Here is a 19,265-nt window from a genome sequence, read left to right as displayed (position 1 = left end):
AGGGGGCAGTGGGGAGTGACCGCCTGGCTGGTACAGGGGTTTCTCCTTGTGGTGGTGCCAAAGTTTTGGAACTAGACACAGTGGTGATGATGGCCCAGCACTGCCAGCATATACTTGGTGCCACTGGGTGGTCTGCTGCCTTCTCTGTATAAAGGTCTCCTCCCGTGGAAAGGGAGAGTTCCGACAAAGAGAGGGTCCGATGGGCAGGGTGAGCAGGATTCTGCCAGCGCCATTTCTTTGCAGATTCAGGCCTGCGGAGGTGGGTGGGGTGGGGGGCATGGGAAAGCAGTGATCTCAGGGGAGTCTACCTGTCACAGAACGTGCGCCCTGACCAATGAGGGGCCGGCTCGTGGTTGCTAGGATATGGAGTAGAGGTCTGAGAGTACCGGTTGTTTTGAGAGGTTGGGACCAGCTGACTCATCCCACCGCATCTCATCTCATCGCATATCATCCCGTCACACCTCATCCCATTGCACCGCAAAGCGAGGCCTCAGAGAAAGCAGGCTCAACGGTCAGCATGAAAGGGGCCGTCGAAGGTCATCTGGTCGCCGCTTCCGCACCGCCCATGCCGAGCTATCCTTCTCCATGAGACACATGGAGCGCCACCTGAACTCCTCTGCATCCATCTTTCTAGCAGCCGTTATGCACCACCTAACTGCCAAGGTCCTGGGGCTGGCAGGCAACAAGGCCCAGAACAGCGGTCAGAGGCACATCACCCCAGAACTCGTGGCACAGCGGTCCACCACAACGCTCTGCTCAATGGCTCTTTTGGGATGACAACCATCTCCCTGCTGGCCCCAGCCTGGCACTAGCTGCTCAACCCTGGGTCCTCGGTTCCTCCCCCTAGCTGTCGGGCGCCAGGTCTGCTCACTGACCGACTGCACAGCCCGGTGTCTCAGGCCCGGTCATGTCGAATCAATCAAAGTGTTTCAAGACATCCCTGTGTGTGCTTCAGTCACTTGGCCTGGGAAGTGGTGGTGGGACACCCCTCCTTGGAGAGGTAGGGGTCGGGGGTCTGGCTAGAGCAGAGGGGGAGTGTTGTGGGTACGGGTGGAGTCGGGGATGGCAGGCAGAGAGGAGCGGTCGCCCACGGTGACAGCGCATGCGGTGACCCTGGTGAGAGAGGCTGGCTGTGGCGGGGGTGCAGTGGAGTGGGGTCTGGGGGGAGGCCGGGGAAAAGAAGGCTCCCCCGTTGGCTCTGAGCAGGTAGGAGCCAGGCGAAGTCCCCAGAGGGACCGGGGTCCTGAGGGTGACGTTCAAGACCGAGAGGACGGCGTCGTGGTGGGGTGAAGGTGCCAAAGTGACCGACCGCCTCGCGGCGTGGAATGCAGGGACGGTGGACAGCGTGCTTGACAGGGGTTCCCATGGCCATAGGGCCTAGATACCCATTGGGGCAGGGGCCTAGACCGCGAGACTGCGGCGGAATGGGGACTGGGGTGGGCGGGACACAACCCGCAATTATGCAAAGTTGAATCAGGGTCACGCAGGGTCACCAGTTGACTTTTTGGTCGTGTGCCTTTAGGGATGCCAGGAAATGCCCTGCTAGGCAACCTGCAGGAGCAAGCTGTCACCTAGCAACAGCGGGCTCCCAGCCAGGACCGGCCCAGGTCCTCCGATTTGCATATGGCGCCTGCAGCCACTCATGGCCCCGCCTCCGCGCCCGCTCTTTTGCGTATCACCCCGGCGATGGGAGCATCTGGGCGGCCGCACCGGCGCCGTCGCGCTGTGGGCCCGAGCCGGACGCAGGGCACGTCGCCTGTCGCCGCCCGGTTGCGTCAGCGCGCCTGGAAGGGCCAGGGAGGCGAAGATGGCGGCTTCCGCGGCCGGCCTGGGCGGTGGCGCGGGCCCGGGCCCCGAGCCGGGGGACTTCCTGGCGCGCTACCGCCAGGTGTCCAACAAACTCAAGAAGCGGTTCCTGCGGAAGCCGAACGTGGCGGAGGCCGGCGAGCAGTTCGCCCAGCTCGGCCGTGAGCTGCGCGCCCAGGAGTGCCTGCCGTACGCGGCCTGGTGCCAGCTGGCGGTGGCGCGCTGCCAACAGGCGCTCTTCCACGGGCCCGGCGAGGCACTGGCGCTGACCGAGGCCGCGCGCCTCTTTCTGCAGCAGGAGCGCGACGCGCGCCAGCGCCTGGCCTGCCCCGCCGCCGCCGGGGAGGCCCTACAGGCCGCCGCCGCCGCGCTGGGCGCCGCCGTGCGCCTGCACCTGGAGCTCGGGCAGCCGGCCGCAGCCGCCGCGCTCTGCCTCGAGCTGGCGGCTTCCCTGCGCGACCTGGGCCAGCCGGCCGCCGCCGCCGGCCACTTCCAGCGCGCCGCGCAGCTGCAGCTGCCCCAGCTGCCCCTGGCCGCCTTGCAGGCGCTCGGCCATGCCGCGTCCTGCCAGCTGCTGGCGCGGGACTACAGCAGCGCGCTGGCACTCTTCACGCGCATGCAGCGCCTGGCGCAGGAGTTTGGCGGCCCCCCGCCGCAGCCCCTGATGCCGCCGCCCCCACCGCCCGGGCCGCAGCCCGCCGCCCCCGCGGCCCTCGCCCCGCTGCTCCCGCCCAGCGCTGGGCAGCCAGCCACCGCCGCCCCGGCCGCGCTGGGTGCCTTCGCCGACGTGCTGGTCCGCTGCGAGGTGTCCCGCGTGCTGCTGCTGCTGCTCCTGCAGCCGCCGCCGGCCAAGCTCCTGCCGGAGCACGCGCACACCCTGGAGAAGTACGCCTGGGAGGCTTTTGACGGCCACGGGCAGGACAGCAGCGGCCCGCTGCCCGAGGAGCTCTTTCTGCTGCTACAGTCCTTGGTCATGGCCACACACGAGAAGGACACAGAGGCCGTCAAGTTGCTGCAGGTGGAGATGTGGCCCCTGCTGAGCGCCGAGCAGAACCACCTCCTGCACCTCGTTCTGCAGGAAACCGTCTCCCCGTCAGGCCAGGGGATCTGACGAATCCCTGACAGGAACCCAGCCACGCTGTGCCTGTTCCCGAAACTCACGCACCAGCCTGAGCGTTTGCGGGAGCATGAAAGATCTTGATCCCGGCGCTTCTGCCTCTGCAATGTATCTTACTTGTCTTGCCACTGGAGGAATGTAGTTGACTAAAGTCACCTTGTTTCCATGACAGTGGCAGGAAAAGGGGAAAAAAAAAAAACCATATAATAGAATCGGAGGACACAGCTCACCTCACCAGAAATTTCAACATAAACTTGAGAATCCCTTGGGTCCCTTTGACCCAACTCCCCCACAACCAAAGCTCCCCTTTCCCCACATCCTTGTTTCACACAGGATTTATTTGAATAGCTCTGGCTCAGAACTCTAGCTGCATGGTCTTTTCATGGTGACAGTGATTCCTTAGCATATTCCGATGTCTGCCTGTGTGATCGCCCAGTTCCTCCTTTGTTTCATGCGCCTCATACATAGTATTCATTGGAATCATTGTATTCAGTCCTCCACGGTTGTCACTACAGCCCTCAATCTATGATAAAGCCTTTCTGACACTCCTGACTTGCAGTTTAGATTGAGCTCCTCTGTAAAATGGGAATTTTATCTAGCTGTCAGAAGGTAGAAGCACAGATAGTTCCCTTTTAGATCCGAGGTGGATTCGTTCACTCGAAATGGCCACTGTGCCTTTGAATCTACAGAGAACATTTGCGATGTGGTCCTTAGCTACAGTGTGTATGTTTTCGGTGCGAAAGGGGTTGGCCTGGGAGTAGGGGTGAGGGAGGGGTGAGCTCCAGCACAAAGGTGTCAGATGTGCACTGGAGTTTTCAGTTGCAGTTGTTCCGAGAGGTCTGGGTAATCCACATGGACAAGTTTTATTTGTAGTACAGATCCTTCTACAAATCTTCCTTTAACTCAAATATATAAAATCAACATGCTTCTTTGGTCTAGTGTGATCACATATATGCCAGACTGTCCCCTTGGCCCCCAAAAACAGGATGGTGTTCCATTTTTAAACACTATATTTCTGGTCCAAATGATACATGCAAACTGACTTAGCTGTTTTCTCAAATTTTCTTTAGTGTTGAGTGTGATGACAAGAACTCTTTAGAATATATTCTCATTCTCAGCCATTCAGTTTGGGAAAATGCGTCCTTGAGGCTGAGGTTATAGACAGCAGTAATCTTTTGGGGTGAGATTTAAGCACTCAGTTTGGGACTCGATCTTGCTTTTGTGGGTTTGGTGGGGAGGGGGAATATGTGGAATGTTGTATGAGATAAATGCCCCCAAATTGGTCGGACTTTTAGGGCATTTTTGGTACCTCTATTTCAGCAGTGTGGGAACAGTGGCTAAGCAAGTATAGCGGAGCCCATTGGAGACAGATGCAGGCACCCCTCCTGTGCTCTCACATGGCTGCCAAGCAGGGTCCTTCCAAGCCCTGAAAGTCCAGTCCCGCTTACTGCCAAGGTGGTAAGGGTGCATGCTCCCTCGTGCGTTTGCTTGTTCTGGGACACTCAGCCCTGGCTGCCTCCCTTACCAGCCTTAGGACAAGAATGCTTACGAATGAATTATGGAGTGTGCCTGGTGAGAGCATTTGGGATTGGGCGAAAGGGAAAACCTCCTTAGAGGCTTGCTTAGAGTAGGTGGGGGAAGGGAATCCCAAAGATGCTGGTATTGGATATACAAGCGGTGTTTACCTTCTCCAGAGAAAGGAAAACAACAGAATCAATCTGTTAAAAAACAAGAAAGCATACCCAGGAACTTCCCTGGTGGTCCAGTGGCTAAGACTCTGAGCTCCCAGTGTAGGGGACCCAGATGTGATCCTTGGTCAGAGAATTAGGTCCCACATACCACACCATGCCTCAGTGAAGATCTAAGATCCCACGTGCTACAACTAACACCTGGTATAGCCAAGCAAATTAATATAAATATTTTTAAAAGAATAGCCAGGAAATCACTAAAAAGGAAAAAGTATAAGGGAAAAGTAGTCTGATAAGATATTAAAATATACAATCAGGACTTCCCTGGTGGCCCATTGGTTTAGAATCTGCCCCAAAATGCAGGGGACGTGGGTAAAAACCCTGGTTGGGAAACTAAGATCCCACATGCCAAGGGGCAACTAAGCCCTCCTACCACAAGGAAAGATTCAACATGCTGCAACTAAGACCCAAGACAGTAATTTCTTTAAATGTTTCACAAATCCAACTTTAATTATAAAAAATAAAATATACAATAAGGCATCTTTAGGTAAAACAGTAGGGTAGTGGTGTAGCAATAGACAAACACACCTGTGGAGTGAATAGCATGTCAAAAAGTATACCCAGATACACATAAAGTTTAGTTTAAGACAAAGATAGCATCTCAAATCTCTATAGAAATGATGGACATTTTAATAAATGGTTCTGGGACAACTGAAAAGCTATTTATTAAAAAATTAAGTAGATTCATATCTCACTCCATACACAAAAATAAACTTCAAATGTATAGGGGTCTAAATACTAAAAAATAAAACCATACAGCATCAGGCAAAAACATTAGAAAATTCTTCTGTAGCCTAAGTGAAGAGAAATACTTTCTAACTACAATTTAAAACCAGATGTAATAAAATTAAAAATTGGTAAATTTGACTTAATTAAAATTTTTTTAAATCAAAACTTTTACATGGTTAAAAAAAAACACCATAAACAAAGTAAAAAGACAGCAAACTGGGAGAAAATATTTACCACATATAATGCAGAGCAATAGCTAATATTTCTAAAATAGATTCACTTTATTATTTTACACATTTTTTTCCATTGGGATTTTGATCCTTTGTCCCTCAATTATATATATATATATAATATATATATATTATATATATGTATATGCTTGTTTCTATTGAAGAAACAGAAAGGTAAGCCAGAAACAAAATTGGTTGGCTACAAGGGGTGAAAGGGGGAAGTTTTTTATTTTTAATAATGTTGACTTTTGTAATCATGTTAATGGTTTCATATTAAAATATAAATAAAACCAACGATAGAACAATAATTCTAAAACTAAATGAAAATGAACAGTTGAGTTCAACTATACTTCAAATAATTAACAAACGTATTCAAGGAAAAAGAAAAAACTTAATGCCAGTATTTTTTAATGCAGTTCTTTGGCTAAATATTCTCAACCTAGAAAGAATTCTTGAACTATCCTTAGCAGACTTGCTTTCTGTGGGTTTTTTTTTAACTCTGAAGAAAAAAGACTCTACTGATGAGCATATTTGAGACTGGGCCCAGTAGTTGCCAATGGAAAGAAGTGAAAGTCTGTAAACAAGTCACAGTATATTTTTCAAAAGAGTAATATGTTAAAATTTCTTAGTGAGATTTTAAGCTTTTAGAATATGTGAAATGAATGTCTCCTGCAAACAGAAAATGGAGAAACACATATCAAAATCTATAAAAATTTTATTAAAAAAAGCAAACAACTGTCGTATTTGAACCAAGGACACTCCTTCCTTCCCACCTGCCCGCTACTCAGACTCAGCGCTCCGCTTCAGATTGCAATCACTTTCTCTTCCCTTGACTTGTAGTCAGAGGGCTTTCTTCCTGGGAGGAGCAGTATGTCATTATGTCTCATCCTGACTCCAGCTGTGTGCTGATGAGGCTGAGTCCCAGGCAAGTGTGGTGAAGTGAAAGTTCCCTTCTTCCACTCAGTTCCCACTTACCAGACTGAAAGTGCACCTTGGGTGTGATGGTTTGAGAAGACTGCGGTCCTGATCATCTTGTTCTTTCTCTGGCTCATGAGTCAGTGGTTCCACTTCAGGCGGATGTCCCCTTCCAAATGTTCAAGTCCTAGAGCACAAGTGTCACTCAGAAGTTTTCCATTGTCCCCAACCCCAGTTCCAGAGCCATGGCTCAGAGATTTTACCCAAAAGGAGGCACAGACCAAAAAAACAGATAGCTCCTAATCTCTTCCCAGAGGAACTGATTTTATTTACAACATGGAGAAATTCAAACCTAAGGACAGTCTCAAGAACAACAGAGGTCATAGTGAAAAGACAGTGAAACTTGTGGATTTAATGAAACTGCAGACTTAGCCAGTTATGAGCCTTCCTGGGATCAGAACAAATATCAAGCGTGAACTCAGAAACTATTCTTCAAAGAAGCCACAATTTGGTTGAATTCCTTTGAAGAACAAGTTATGCTCCCAAGGCTTTGATGAAGACAAGAGAGTAAGTAATCAGCTGGCAATTCATGGACTTTTAACAGCTGGATGTGGTCAAGCAAAGAGAATCCTGTCAATATCACTGTCATTCCAGGGTAATAGGTAAGAGGCTTAACAATGTGTGGGGCAAGGGTGGGGGAGCGTGGGGATAGACTTTACTGGTATAATCCGCCTAGTCACTAAATAATAATAAACAATAACCAACCCTGGGGTGGGTAATGGACCAATACTCAACAGTGACTACAATATATTGTCTAAAATGGCTAGCCTCCAACAAAAAAATTATGAGACATACAAAGAAGAAAATATGGTTCACACACTGGGAGGAAAAAGTAGGCAATGCAAACTGCCTGAAATAGCAAGTAGATGTCAGATTTAATAGAAAAAGACTTCAAAATTGTCCTTACAAATATGTTCACAAAACTAAAGGAAAGCATACTTTAAAAAGTAAAAGATATGGTGGCAATGTTATATCAAATATAGAATATCCATACGAGATAGGAAGAAGAACCAAAAGGAAATTCTGGAGTTGAAAAGTACAATAACTGAAATAAGTAATTCACTAGAAGGGCTCAGTGTATTTCAACTAGAACAAGAAAGAACTAGCAGACTTGAAGACAGTTCGATAGAGATTATGCAAGCGGAAAACAGGACAGATAAAGAATGAAGAAAATCGAACAGAGTCTCTGAGAAATGTGGGACACCATCAAGTGTACCAACATAGGAGTAATGAGAAGAGAGAGAGAAAATAGTAGAAAAAAATGTCCAAATAAATAATAACAGAACACTCCCTAAATTGAAAACCAATAACCTACACATCCAAGAAACTCAATAAACTTCTAGTAGGATAAGGATAATGAGATTCCCAAACAGATGCATCATAGTAAAAGTTCTGAAAGTCAAAGAAATCATAAAAGTCATGGAGAAAATCTTGAATATAACAAGAAAAAAATGATTCATCTCTTAAAAGGGAACTCCAATAAGATTAACAGTCAACTTCTGGAGGAAACAATGCGTTGGGATAACATATTCAATGTGATAAAGTAAAAAATGTAAACCAGCAACCCCATATTCAGCAAATCTATCTTTGAAAAAAGGAAAGCAAATAAAGACATTTACAAAGTAAACAAACAAGCACTGAGTGAATTTGTTGCTAGCAGACCTGCCTTACAAGAAATACTGATGGAAGTTCTTCAAGCTGGAAGCAAGTGACTGCAGATGGCAATTCAAACACAAATACACACACAAGACAGCACCAAGAAAGGTGTTTATGTAATTATAAAAGACAGCATAGTTGTAAACTTTTGTTATTTTCTGTGAACTGATTTTTTAAATGTATAAAATAATACATATAATAATATGTTAAATATATACAATAGCATGTATATGGTGTACTGTTAGGTCTGTAACATAAAATGTAATATATTTTCCAAAAGCAATGTAAAAGAAGTGGGTGGGAGTCAAGCTATACTGAGTTACAGAAATGACTACAGTTGGCAAAGCAATAATTATTACAATTTATTGTTGGATTTGTAATATTAATAGACATAATAGGTATAATAGTAGTATCATTAAAGAGGAGAAAATGGAATAGAGCTATATAGGAATATATATGTATATATGTGGAATAAGGTACTATAGATCTGAAGGTGATTCTGGTAAACCAAGATGTATTTGGCAAACCCTAGAGCAACCACTTAAAAAAAAAAAAACTCAAAAATATATTTTAAAAAATCATTTACAAACTTACAATGCTACATTATAAAATATTCACTTAATGCAAAAAAGGTAATAAAGAAGAAATAAAGGAACAAAAAAGCCCATAAGAAACATAAAGGAAGAAGAAAAGAGCAAATGTAAATCAACTATAGCAGTGGTTAGAATAATAGCAATCTAGTAAAAAAAAAAAAGCAAAGATTGTGAGATTGGCTAAAATAACATGATACAGTTATATGCTGTCTACAGGAGATGTACTTAATGTTCCACAATACAAATTGATTGAAAGTAAAAATATGAAAATAGATATATCATGATAACAGCAATGGCAAGAAAGCTGAAGTGGGTATACTAATATCAGATACAATAGACTTCAAAGCAAAAGTTCCTAGAGATAAAGAGAAACATTTCATAATGACAAAAAAGTCAGTCATTCTTATTACAAATATATATGCGACAGAAAACAAAAATACAAAATATATAAGGCAAAAACTGATAGAATTGATGTGAGAAATAGTTGTACAATAATATTTGAAGACTATTGGAAGGACTGATATTGAAGCTGAAACTCCAATACTTTGGCCACCTAATGCAAAGAACTGACTCATTTGAAAAGACCCTGATTCTGGGAAAGAATGAAAGCAGGAGGAGAAGGGGATGACAGAGGATGAGATTGTTGGATGGCATCACTGACTCAATGGACATGAGTTTGGGTAAACTCTGGGAGTTGGTGATGGACAGGGAGGCCAAGTGAGCTGCAGTCCATGGGGTCACAAAGAGTTGGACAAGACTTAGCGACTGAACTGAACTGAACTGAACTGATACTAAACTTTCATTAAGAGATAGGACAACTATATAGGAAATGAACAAGAAAATAGACTTGTTGTTCAGTCACTCAGTCGAGTCTACTCTTTGTGACCCCATGGACTGCAGCACTCCAAGTTTCCTTGTCCATCACCAACTCCTGGAGTTTGCTCAGACACATGTGGGTCAGTGATGCCATCCAACCATTTCATCCTCTGTCATCCCCTTCTCTTCCTGTCCTCAATCTATCCCAGCATCAGTGTCTTTTCCAATGAGTTAGCTCTTCACAGAGGTGGCCAAAATACTGGAGCTTCAGCTTCAGCATCAGTCCTTCCAATGAATATTCAGGGTTTATTTCCTTTAGGATTGATTGGTTTGATCTCCTTGCTGTCCAAGGGACTCTCAAGAGTCTTCTCCAACACCACAGTTCAAAAGCATCAATTGTTCAGCACTCAGCCTTCTTTATGGTCCAACTTTCACATCCATGCATGATTACTGGAAAAACCTTAGGGACCTTTGTTCACAAAGTGATGTCTCTGCTTTTTAATAACCTGTCATAGCTTTTCTTCCAAGGAGCAAGCGTCTCTTAATTTTGTGGCTGCAGTCGCCATCTGCAGTGATTTTGGAGCCCAAGAAAATAAAATCTACCTCTGTTTCCACTTTTCCTCCATCTATTTGCCATGAAGTGATGGGACTTGATACCATGAGGAAAGGTTGTTGCTGAACCACACAAAGACGCTGGGATTCTTGGCCTCCGGAGGAGAAGAATTCAATCTGGGGCCAGAGACAAGGCTTGCTCGCTCAGAGCTTTTGTGTAATAAAGTTTTATTAAAGTATAAAGGAGATAGAGAAAGCTTCTGACATAGGCATAAGAAGGGGGTAGAAAGAGCACCCCCTTGCTAGTGTTAGCCATGGAGTTATATACTCTCTAATTAGTTATTACAGTGAATCAAAAGAATGTCTGGAGGTTGTAAAGACCTCACTAGACCTACTCCCATAATTTACAGCTTAAGATAACAGGATTAGCCAGAAGGTTTTTTCCAGAGACTGTCTTCAAGCAGGATACATTATTGTTATATAATCCTAAGGAATGTAGAGGGACAAAAAAGTTTGTCCTTTCTTCCTCCTTGAGAATTCCAGATCCCTCCCTCCTTGGGACCCCTAGACTTATTATCAACCTGCCTAGGAAATGACTCTCTCATTCCCCCCTTTTCTTTTAGGAGAATTATGTTGCCAGGGGAAAGGAGCATCGTTTTAATTCCATAACTGCTTCTGAGCTGATAAGGGGCATTGTCCCTAAATTGGTGAGGCAACATATTCTCCCAACCCTCATATTGAGGGTCTCTGATCCAGGGGCCCCAAGTAATATTTGGAAGAGGCTGTGGCACTTGTAGGAGCTTGGACAACCATTTGTAACTTAAAAGCCTTCATGCAACTAGAAACAAATCCAATTACACAGTTACAGATGCAAGACAAATTAGTCATTAAAACAAGTTAAAATCAAAATTAAAAGTCATATTATGTCCATAGTTACATCAGTCTATCTTAAGGTGGTTAAATGTCATCAGTTTAAGAAGAAGCATCACATGCGATTGTTGTTGAAGGTATTAGCAGACTGTGAGAAAGTCTTTTCCTTGTGGAGATGTCCACCACAGGAAGCCTTTCACTGATGAAGAGGGGAGTGCTCCACAGACCCAGCAGTTAGACTGATTGTGGGATTCAGCATAGGAATGAGCCCAGGACAGGAAGGCATTGTCTTGAGGATCAAATGGCAGACTCAGGACTTCTGGGGTCAGCAGAAGTAGGCTTACATAGATTATCAGGCCCATCTGAAAAGTACAAAGTCAGAGCATAGAAATTAAAGACATAAAATGAAGTCACTTAGTTCTGGTCAGGGTGCCACCTCTTAACTCGAGTGTGATGTACCCATGAATCAATTTCTGGCACTTTGACAGCTGTGGGAGAAAAAAGAATAACCTGGTAAGGGTCTTCCCAGAGAGGCTCAAGGGATGGGCCCCCAGACCCCGAAGTTTTTATGAGGATCTCGATTCCTGGCTCAAATAGAGGCTTGCTTGACTCAGAGGCTGGGTCAAGAATTGTCTCCCGGAGTTCTGTTAATACCTGTTGAAAAGCTGAGAGCTGAGTTACTAGTTAATTCCAAGGCTTCAGGGTCTATAACAATGTCTGTGCATAAGAAAGACCTTCCATAAATACATTCAAAGGGGGAAAGTCCCTCCTTTTGGGGGGCAGTTCAAGCCCTCATTAAAGCTATGGGTAGGACTTTAACTGTCCTGTGTCTCTTGAGTTAATTTGCACAGATGTCTTTTGATAATGTCATTAGCTTTTTCAACCTTTCCTGAGGATTGGGGTCTCCAGGAACAGTGTAAGTGATATTCTATTTCTAGAGCCTTGGACACCCCCTGAGTTACAGCAGCTTTAAACGCGGAGCCATTGTCACTCTGAAGGCTCCGTGGCAGCCAAAACCTGGGGATAATTTCATGGGTTAAAATCTTTATAACTTCCTTAGCCTGTTAACTATGACAGGGAAAAGCCTCAATCCAGTAAAAGTATCCACCCAAACTTGTAAGCAAGAATACCCATTAGCTTTTGGCATATGAGTAAAATCAATTTCCCAGTCCTATGCAGGATACTTTCCACTTCGTTGTAATCCAGATTTTGCTAGCTTTTCAGTCTTTGGGTTATTTTTCTGACAAACCTCACACCTTTTGATAATGTTCTTTAAAGTTTTCATTACATTTTTACCTTCAAACAAATGAGAAGCCATCTGGTAAGTACTCTCTGCACCCAAATGAAAACCCTTAAGAATTTTCCACTGAGCATTTTCAGGAATTATTAATCGTCCATCCTCAGACTGTAACCATCCTTTATCAGTAATCTTTGCTCCTCGTTTCTCATATCTTTCTAATTCTTCCTCAGTATATTGGGGTTTTTCCGGTTCCACAGGACCTGTCCAGATCAAAGGCGTCTGCAGTGAAGGGGTTTCGTAAAGTGCCACTTTTCTGGCTTGACAGTCAGCCAGCTGATTACCTTCAGCTACTTTACTCCCATCTCTGTTGTGTCCTTTGCAATGCATAACAGCTACTTCTTTAGGACAATATATAGCAGTTAAAAGTCTCTCGATCTCTCTGAAATGTTTAATAGGTTCTCCTGTTGCTGTTTTAAACTGTGTTTCTTTCCATATTGCAGCATGAGCATGTAAAGTCAAATAAACACACTTAGAATCTGTGTAGATATTTACCTGCTGCCCTTTGCTTAACTCTAGAGCTCGGGTCAGAGCCACAAGCTCCGCTAACTGAGCACTGGTTCCCTGGGGGAGAGATTTTGCTTCTAAAACCTGTTCAGCAGTCACCACAGTGTAACCTGCTTTACGCTTTCCATCCCGAACAAAAGAACTGCCATCAGTAAATATATCCATGTCAGGATTGTCTAATGGGGTATCCACTAGATCTTCCCGAGCTGCATAGTTTAAAGTTAGAAATTGGGAACAATCGTGATCAGGTGTTTCATTTTCCTTCTCAGGAAGGAAAGTGGCAGGATTTAAATTTCCACAAACTTTAAGCTTAGTTACTGGTCCTTCTAACAACAATGACTGATATTTAAGAAGCCCACTGTCTGTCATCCACATATTAACTTTAGAATTTAAGATTCTACTCACATCATGAGAAGTCAGTACAGTAAGGTTTCGTCCATTAATTATTTTTAAAGCTTCAGGTGCTAATAAAGCCACTGTCCCAATTACTCTTAGGCAGTGGGGCCACCCATGTGAAATTACATCTAATTCTCTGCTTAGATAAGCAATAGGTTGCTGGTGAGGCCCTCGAAGTTGTGTCAAAACCCCCAAGGCCACACCTTTTCTTTCAGTGACAAACAAATTAAATTCTGACCCTGTGGGCAAGCTCAGAGCTGGAGCTTGCAGGAGAGCAGTCTGAAAAACCTTAAAAGCCTTTTGAGTATCTTGAGACCAAACCAGTTTGTCGGTTTGGGCCTGCTGGGTTTCAGCTATAAGTTTATATAAAGACCCGGCAAGTTCCCCATAACCCGGAATCTAAATGCAACAGTAACCTGTGATTCCCAAAAATCCTCTCAATTGTCTTAAAGTCATAGGTAGGGGATGATTTAGTATAGGTTTAATTCTCTTGGGGCCTATGGCTCTAGTCCCTTCTGATATGATTAGGCCCAGGTATCTAACAGATTGTTGACAAAGCTGAGCCTTTTCTCTTGATGTCTTGTAACTGCAGCCTGCCAGAAGGTTTAAGAAGTCTTCTGAGGCTCATGAGGTTAGGGGCAGAAGCTGGGAGGACCCCATGCCCGAGGGGAGGCAGCCAAGAGGAGTTACCCCAAGTCCGAGGTCAGGGGCAGCGGCCAAGAGTGCCAGGCTGGGACGGCGCAGGAATGGCCGAGAGGAGCTATCCCACATCCGAGGTTAGGGGCAGTGGCCGAGAAGAGTTACCCCACGTCCGAGGCCAGGGGCCGCGGCCAGGAGGAGCAACCCCACCTCTAAGGAGCGGTGGCTGCACGGGCACAGGAAGGCCTAGAGGAGCTATTCCACGTTCAAGGTCAGAAGGGGCGGTGGTGAGGAGATACCCCTCGTCCAAGGTAAGAGAAACCCAAGTAAGACAGTAGATGTTGCAAGAGGGGATCAGAGGGCAGACACACTGAAACCATACTCACAGAACTAGTCAATCTAATCACACTAGGACCACAGCCTTGTCTAACTCGGTGAAACTAAGCCATGCCCGTGGGACCACCCTAGATGGGCGGGTCATGGTGGAGAGGTCTGACAGAATGTGGTCCACTGGAGAAGGGAATGGCAAACCACTTCAGTATTCTTGCCTTGAGAACCCCATGAACAGTATGAAAAGGCAAAATGATAGGATACTGAAAGAGGAACTCCCCAGGTCAGTAGGTGCCCAATATGCTACTGGAGATCAGTGGAGAAATAACTCCAGAAAGAATGAAGGGATGGAGTCAAAGCAAAAACAATACCCAGTTGTGGATGTGACTGGTGATAGACACAAGGTCCGATGCTGTAAAGAGCAATATTGCATAGGAACCTGGAATGTCAGGTCCATGAATCAAGGCAAACTGGAAGTGGTCAAACAAGAGATGGCAAGAGTGAACATCAACATTCTAGGAATCAGCAAATTAAAAGGGACTGGAATGGGTGAATTTAACTCAGATGACCATTATATCTACTACTACAGACAGGAATCCCTCAGAAGAAATGGAGTAGGCATCATGGTCAACAAAAGAGCTCGAAATGCAGTACTTGGATGTAATCTCAAAAATGACAGAATGATCTCTGTTTGTTTCCAAGGCAAGCCATCCAATATCACAGTAATCCAAGTCTATGCCCCAACCAGTAATGCTGAAGCTGAAGTTGAACAGTTCTATGAAGACCTACAAGACCTTTTAGAACTAACTCCCCAAAAAGAAGTCCTTTTCATTTTAGGGGACTGGAATGCAAAAGTAGGAAGTCAAGGAACACCTGGAGTAACAGGCAAATTTGGCCTTGGAATACAGAATGAAGCAGGGCAAAGACTAATAGAGTTTTGCCAAGAAAATGCACTGGTCATAGCAAACACCCTCTTCCAACAACACAAGAGAAGACTCTACACATGGACATCACCAGATGGTCAACACTGAAATCAGACTGATTATATTCTTTGCAGCCAAAAATGGAGAAGCTCTATAAAGTCAGCAAAAACAAGACCAGGAGCTGACTGTGGCTCAGATCATGAACTCCTTATTGCCAAATTCAGACTGAAATTGAAGACAGTAGGGAAAACCACTAGACCATTCAGGTATGACCTAAATCAAATCCCTTATGATTATACAGTGGAAGTGAGAAATAGATTTAAGGGACTAGATCTGATAGATAGAGTGCCTGATGAACTATGGACTGAGGTTCGTGACATTGTACAGGAGACAGGGATCAAGACCATCCCCATGGAAAAGAAATGCAAAAAAGCAAAATGGTTCTGTCTGGGGAGGCCTTACAAATAGCTGTGAAAAGAAGAGAAGCCAAAAGAAAAGGAGAAAAGGAAAGATATAAGCATCTGAATGCAGAGTTCCAAAGAATAGCAAGAAGAGATAAGAAAGCCTTCTTCAGTGACCAATGCAAAGAAATAGGGGAAAACAACAGAATGGGAAAGACTAGAGATCTCTTCAAGAAAATTAGAGATACCAAGGGAACATTTCCTGCAAAGATGGGCTCGATAAAGGACAGAAATGGTATGGACCGAACAAAAGCAGAAGATATTAAGAGGTGGCAAGAATACACAGAAGAACTGTACAAAAAAGATCTTCATGACCCAGATAATCATGATGATGTGATCACTCACCTAGAGCCAGATATCCTGGAATGTGAAGTCAAGTGGGCCTTAGAAACCATCGCTACAAACAAAGCTAGTGGAGGTGATGGAATTCCAGTTGAGCTATTTCAAATCCTGAAAGATGATGCTGTGAAAGTGCTGCACTCAATAGGCCAGCATATTTGGAAAGCTCAGCAGTGGCCACAGGAATGGAAAAGGTCAGTTTTCATTCCAATCCCAAAGAAAGGCAATGCCAAAGAATGCTCAAACTACCACACAATTGCACTCATCTCACACACTAGTAAAGTAATGCTCAAAATTCTCCAAGCCTGGCTTCAGCAATATGTGAACCGTGAATTTCCAGATGTTCAAGCTGGTTTTAGCAGAGGAACCAGAGGCCAAGTGATCTGCTGGATGATTGAAAAAGCAAGAGATTTCCAGAAAAACATCTATTTCTGCTTTATTGACTATGCCAAAGCCTTTGACTGTGGATCACAATAAACCGTGAAAAATTCTTCAAGATATGGGAATACCAGACCACCTGATCTGCCTCTTGAGAAATTTGTATGCAGGTCAGGAAGCAACAGTTAGAACTGGACATGGAACAACAGACTGGTTCCAAATAGGAAAAGGAGTCCATCAAAGCTGTATATTGTCACCCTGCTTATTTAACTTATATGCAGAGTACATCATGAGAAACGCTGGGTTTGAAGAAGCACAAGCTGGAATCAAGATTGCCAGGAGAAATATCAATAACCTCAGATATGTAGATGACACCACCCTTATGGCAGAAAGTGAAGAGGAACTAAAAAGCGTCTTGATGAAAGTGAAAGAGGAGAGTGAAAAAGTTGGCTTAAAGCTCAACATTCAGAAAACGAAGATCATGGCATCTGGTCCCATCACTTCATGGGAAATAGACGGGGAAACAGTGGAAACAGTGTCAGACTTTATTTTTCTGGGCTCCAAAATCACTGCAGATGGTGACTGCAGCCATGAAATTAAAAGATGCTTAGTCCTTGGAAGGAAAGTTATGACCAACCTAGATAGCATATTGAAAAGCAGAGACATTTCTTTGCCAACCAAGTTCCGTCTAGTCAAGGCTGTAGTTTTTCCAGTGGTCATGTATGGATGTGAGAGTTGGACTGTGAAGAATGCTGAGCACTGAAGAATTGGTGCTTTTGAACTGTGGTGTTGGAGAAGACTCTTGAGAGTCCCTTGGACTGCAAGGAGATCCAACCAGTCCATTCTGAAGGAGATCAGCCCTGGGATTTCTTTGGAAGGAATGATGCTAAAGCTGAAACTCCAGTACTTTGGCCACCTCATGCGAAGAGTTGACTCGTTGCAAAAGACTGACGCTGGGAGGGATTGGGGGCAGGAAGAGAAGGGGACGACAGAGGATGAGATGGCTGGATGGCATCACGGACTCGATCGACGTGAGTCTGAGTGAACTCCAGAAGTTGGTGATGGACAGGGAGGCCTGGCATGCTGCGATTTGTGGGGTTGCAAAGAGTCGGACACGACTGATTGACTGAACTGAACTAAACTGAACTGAGGCTCGTGAACAAGCTTCCTCTGTCTCAACACTGAGCAAAATATCATCTACATATTGTAACACCACTGCTTCTGAGCTATTAAAGTTTTGTCGATCCTGTGACAAACTTTATCCAAATAAGTGAAGACTCTCACAAAATCCCTGGGGCAAAACTTTCCAGGTTAACTGAGAAGCTTGCTGCGTAGGGTCCTCAAAGGCAAGTAGAAATTGACATTCCTCCACCAAAGGCACTGAATAGAAGGCACCTTTCAAATCAATTACTGAGAAATATTTGGCTCATTCAGGAATTTTAGACAATAGTATATAAGGATTAGGCACCACGGTGTGTAAAGGAACTACAGTCTCATTTTATTATTCATACATCTTGAACTAGTTTCCATTTACCACTTGATTTTTTATACCCAAATTAGGACTGTTGCATGGACTGTTACAAGGAATTAATAGTCCTTGTTCCTTTAAATTTTTGATGATGGGTTTTAACCCTTCCTTAACCTCAGCTTTCAGTGGATACTGCTTCTTATGTGGAAATAAGTACGGGTCTTTGAGCTTGACAACTACAGGAATAGCATTTTGTGCTCAACCCACAGATTTTCCATCAGCCCATACTCTAGGATTTACATTTTGTCCAATTAAAGGGAGACAAAGGGAAGGCTCCATATTCATGAAAACAGAGGCATGGACTTTGCTTAGTATATCCCTCCCCAAAAGGGGTGAGGGAGACTCTGGCAAGGTCAGAAACTCATGTGAAAATAGCACAGAGTCTCGGTTATAGCTTAAACAACAACTGAAGTATAATACCTTTTGGCTCGTCCAGACAGTCCCATTACGGAAGCGGATTGGGAAGAAAGTGGGCCAGTGGCTTCAGTAAGCATGGAGTAAGTTGCCCCAGTATCTAAAAGGAAATCGATGGATTGGCCCCACACAGTTATTAATACCCGGGGTTCCTCAGGTGTAATTAGGATGGGAGCCTGTGTGGGGACCCCCGGGCACCTTTAGTCCTGTTTGTCTTGAGAGTCCGACCCCTGAAACCTAAGCCTCTGGGGGCAGTCTCTCTTCCAGTGTGGTCCTTTGCAGACCGGACATGGAGCCGGGGGCGGCTTAGATGCCTGAGGGCAATTCCGCTTGAGGTGCCCCTCCTTTCCACAGTAATAGCAAGCCCATCCCTTTTCACCTGGGTCCCTCTGGGCATTTTTATCAGGCTGTTTATGAGCGGTTTTCATAGCCATTGCGAGGGCTTCCACCTGTTCCTTTGTCTTTTTTTGTCTTTCTTTCCTTCATATTCCCTACCCAATAATAGACTGTCTGAGCCAGTTGCAACAGATTATATAAAGTCTGATTTGGTCCATACGCCCATTTTAATAGCTTACAGCAGATATCTGGAGCCGACTGAGTGAGAAATCTATCCTTTAAAATCACTTTTCTCTCTTCACTTTCGGGCTCAATCTCAGTGAATCTGCGAAGGGCTTCTCTCAGTCTGTCTAGGAATTTAGCAGGAGCTTCCGTTTTCTCCTGTTCTATGTCTGCCAATTTGCCATAGTTTAAAGGCTTAGCACGTGCCTGCCTGAGTCCTTCAAGAATACATCTGACAAAATGACTCTGATCCCATCTTCTATTAGCTGTGTTGTAGTCGCAGTCTGGTTCTGTAGTTGAGACCGTCTGATTCCCAGTGGGGAGGTTGGTTATCTTGTCCTCCCTCTTCCCTACTGATTCATTACCAAACCATTCATCTCCATAAGCAACCGCTTTTCCCCAA

The 19,265-nt window shown here is 45.0% G+C and overlaps 1 protein-coding gene and 1 pseudogene across 1 annotated transcript; both read left to right on the top strand.

Moving 5' to 3' along the window:
* The first annotated feature begins 334 nt into the window (after window positions 1-334).
* On the top strand, window positions 335-812 carry LOC147341099 (histone H2A-Bbd type 2/3-like; annotated as a pseudogene).
* Window positions 813-1,595: 783 nt separating this feature from the next.
* On the top strand, window positions 1,596-3,849 carry LOC147341098 (40-kDa huntingtin-associated protein-like). Its single transcript, XM_086388763.1, has one exon. It carries the CDS (start codon window positions 1,643-1,645, stop codon window positions 2,915-2,917), a length of 1,275 nt encoding a protein of 424 aa, XP_086244889.1. The 5' UTR covers window positions 1,596-1,642; the 3' UTR covers window positions 2,918-3,849.
* The last annotated feature ends 15,416 nt before the right edge of the window (window positions 3,850-19,265 follow it).

The sequence above is a fragment of the Bos grunniens genome, chromosome X (genome assembly GCF_055505025.1).
Source record: "Bos grunniens cultivar Pamir isolate PY7600 chromosome X, Bosgru_T2T1.0, whole genome shotgun sequence".
Lineage (NCBI taxonomy): Eukaryota > Metazoa > Chordata > Mammalia > Artiodactyla > Bovidae > Bos > Bos grunniens.
Note: the sequence above shows the minus strand (reverse complement) of the source record. Positions and strands in the feature narration are given on the sequence as shown.

What these genes read in the sequence shown, in the direction of transcription:
- LOC147341098 (XM_086388763.1), top strand. Translation starts at nt 1,643, where the DNA reads ATGGCCCCGCCTCCGCGCCCGCTCTTTTGCGTATCACCCCGGCGATGG.